The 3,681-nt window shown below is 39.0% G+C and overlaps 1 protein-coding gene across 1 annotated transcript; it reads right to left on the bottom strand.

Moving 5' to 3' along the window:
* Nucleotides 1–1,234: 1,234 nt before the first annotated feature.
* LOC100676483 (olfactory receptor 5AP2-like) lies at nucleotides 1,235–3,085 on the bottom strand. Its single transcript, XM_003423370.3, has one exon. The coding sequence runs from the start codon at nucleotides 3,046–3,048 to the stop codon at nucleotides 2,041–2,043; it is 1,008 nt and encodes a 335-aa protein (XP_003423418.3). The 5' UTR covers nucleotides 3,049–3,085; the 3' UTR covers nucleotides 1,235–2,040.
* Between the last annotated feature and the right edge of the window lie 596 nt (nucleotides 3,086–3,681).

The following is a 3,681-nucleotide window of genomic DNA, read 5'->3' as shown; positions in this document are numbered from 1 at the left end:
AGTGGAGGACCAAAGTGAAGAGATAATTAAGTTTACCTAAGTTGGAATGCAATTGACCCAAGTCATGGTGTTTTCAATTGCATCATATGTATGGGAAAGTTGGACAGTGAATAAGGAAGACCGAAGAAGAATTGGCGCCTTTGAATTGTGGTGTTGGTGAAGAACACTGAATATACCTTGGACTGCCAAAAGAATGAACAAATCTGTCTTGGAAGAAGTACAACCAGATTACTCCTTAGAAGCAAGGATGGCGAGACTGCTTCTTACATACTTTGGACTGTTGTCAGGAGGGATCAGCCCCTGGAGAAGGACATCATACCTGGTAAAGTACAGGGTCAGCAGAAAAGAAGAAGACCCTCAATGAGATGGGTTGACGCAGTGGCTGCAACAATGGGCTCAAGCATAACAAAGATTGTAAGGATGGTATGGGACCAGGTGGTTTTTGGTTCTGGGGTACATAGGGTCGCTATGAGTCAGAACAGATTCAACAGCACCTAACAACAACAAGTTGGAATGTAGTCAGGTGAGTAGAAAGGAGTGAAATTGGAACCATGGGACTGAGTGCGATTGTGAGTGAATGATTATATAAGGACATTGAAATCTCAGCTGGGACATGAGCGAAACGTCCACATGAACGTGTTGTGAATAATGATAAAGTTTCCTAGATTGGTGAGTAAGAAGCAGCTAAAGAGTGGATATTACAGTAGGTGAGCTAGAATAAAAGGGACACAGAAGATGGATGTCAGGCATGATACAGTTCTGGAGATATTTGAGTGAAGGTGGAAGTTATGAGGAGATGGGAGGACTGCTCCTGAGCTTACAGGAGATGGGGTGGATGAGAAGAGTTAAATTCTCCTTTGTGAACTCTAAAGAATTATTCAAGAAGAGGTGGCTGAGAGATGGTCTCACTTGAAACATGCAGAATATTATTGTTCTCTCTCATAGTAAGAAATGGATAGTGGAAATGGAAAAAATAGCACATACACATTTACTTGATGTCCAAATAATTACTTAGACCTCTTTTGCCATATATCTCATCAAAGAAAGCTGTTGTTCCTTTGCTCCAATATTGATGACATTCCATCCCACTACAAAGAGCAATATAGAGATAATTTACAAACTTTTATTGAAAATTATGTGAAACTTTGAAAGCATGAAAAGATAAAAAGTTAAAGCACAGGGATTACTACCTTTAAAATATTCCAATTAACTCACAAAGCTTGTAAGGTATGCCTAGAACATTGCTCTGGTTCCCATATTTTTTATATCTGACAAAATTCTTTCATGCATTTTATTTGATGGTCTTGGCATCCATGTAAGTCAAATAACTGTTATTATTTATAGTGATGCTGTAGTAAATCACCCAGATATGCCTTTCAGGGTAGAAATTTCCTCATCTGCCAGATATATCAGCAGCTAAATATTCATAGCTGAGTTACTCTCTGGGACTTTCCCTGTGCTTTAAGGGGTTGTCTTCCCAAATATTATGCTCCCTCCCAGTAGGTAGCCCACATTCAGAACCAATCATTGTGGATGGAAATGTATGACTCTTTTATCACAATCTTGGTCATCACTGAAAGGCCATCCTAGCTTCAGAGCCCAGGATGCTTGGGGAGAGTAGACATATAATTGGCTTAGTCTTTGTTTGAAATTCATCACTATTCAGCTCCTTCCCAATCCTTCTTTCCTTTCTCCCTTGAAGGTATTGTTTCAGGAAACATTCTGTAGTAACTCTTCCTGCACTCAAATCTTTTTTTTTTTTTTTTTTTCCATCCTGTTTTCCTGGAATCCAGCTGGAGACATCAATGTAGATACAATAAAACTGGGGTTGACAAGAATTGAATATTGAAGTTGGAACATAAACACAGGCTAGTGGATTCCAAAAGTTTAAACATTCTACCAGACACTGCCTTCACCTACTGTGCTGAATCATCAGATGGGCCCATGTATATATGTTTCAGATATGAAGAGAACAAGCAGGACATCTCATTTTAAATCATCTATCTTAATGCAAGTAACAGGAAGATGTTCAACATGCCTTCACAGCATGGTTTTCTGTAAGACCTTCTTTAGGGCCTCTTTCACATCCTTATTTTTCAAACTGTAGATGAGGGGATTCAGCATAGGGATCACCACGGTGTAAAAGACAGAGACAACCTTGTCCTGCTTCATTGAGTAGCTAGATGTTGGGCGCAAGTACATGAAAAGAATCGTGCCAAAGAATATGGTGACAGCAGTGAGGTGGGAGGCACAGGTGGAGAAGGCTTTGTACCTGCCTTCTGCTGAGGGCATTCTCAAGATGGTGATGAAGATGCTCAGGTAGGAAATAAGGACAATAACAACACAGGTGATGACATTAAAACTGGAGGAAGCCATCGTGACAATGCCATTGATGTAGGTGTCAGAGCAAGAGATTTTAAGCAAGGGTGGAATATCACAGTAGAAATGGTTGATTCGATTAGATCCACAAAAGGACAATCTAAAAGTCATCCCTGTATGGATGGCTCCATTCCCAAAGCCTGCAAGGAATGAAGTAGCCACTAGTATGAAGCAAATTCTCCCAGACATGAGAATGGGGTACCACAGGGGGTTCCAAATGGCTGCGTAGCGGTCATATGCCATCATGGCCAACAGGAAGCACTCAGTCCCTAGGAAGGAGCCAAAGAAGTAGAACTGGGCAGCACATCCATTGAAAGAAATGGCCTTATTCTCAACCACAAGGTTCATCAGCATCTTGGGAGTCACAGAAGAGGAGTAGGAAGCATCAACAAAGGAGAGGCTGCTGAGGAAGAAGTACATGGGAGTGTGGAGACAGGAATCAATCGTAATCAGCATGATCATCCCCAAATTGCCTACCATAGTAGCCATATAGATTAATAGAAACAATATAAAAAGGATAATTTGTAGATCTGAGTTGTCCGAGAGTCCTAAGAGAATAAAATCTGTGACTTCTGTTTGGTTCCCACCTTGAGTCTCTGTCAGATATCTTATCATTTGAGCTGTGGTAAGAGAGAAGACAGAACATTGCATTTTGTTGGATGAACACATAACAAGCTATAACATCTTTTCACTGGCATGTATACATGTGTACCTTATCAGAAGAGTGAAAAATCAAAAGCATTATTAAAAACTGTGCTAAACTTGACATTAATTCCAAAGAACTGCATCTGACTACAATGTATGCTGCCTACTAACTAATGTTTTCAAGCAAGTAACTTAGTAAACATTAACCAAAAACTAAAGTCCCTTCTGGCCTTAACCATTTGTTGAATAATAACAGGGAAATATCCTTCAGACGTAACTCTATTATTTGTGAAAAATTAATTAATATGTAAATATATGATATAGACAAAACTTCTGAAGAAATATGATAGAATTAATTCAGGCTACTGAATAGTCCTCCTGGTACTGATGAAATGAATACAAAATATTAAAAGTCAATGAAAGAAATTAACAATGTTAAGGAAAAAACTTGAATGTCTGGGAACAGTGGGTAGTAAAAATTGATAAAATTGATGACAGCGAAAAACACAGAGGAGAGTCCTATGCATGATTCCAATCCTAGCCTAACTTCTCAGAGTCATTATCTAGAAAAAAAAAAGTGTCAGTATACCCTGAGAATTTTCAATAATTCCCTCTAATATTAAGAGAATTAGACTGTGAGAAAGAAGACATATATCA

This window comes from Loxodonta africana, chromosome 7, assembly GCF_030014295.1.
Source record: "Loxodonta africana isolate mLoxAfr1 chromosome 7, mLoxAfr1.hap2, whole genome shotgun sequence".
Classification (NCBI taxonomy): domain Eukaryota; kingdom Metazoa; phylum Chordata; class Mammalia; order Proboscidea; family Elephantidae; genus Loxodonta; species Loxodonta africana.
The sequence above is the reverse complement of the archived record's forward strand: the minus strand, read 5'-3'. Positions and strand labels throughout refer to the sequence as shown.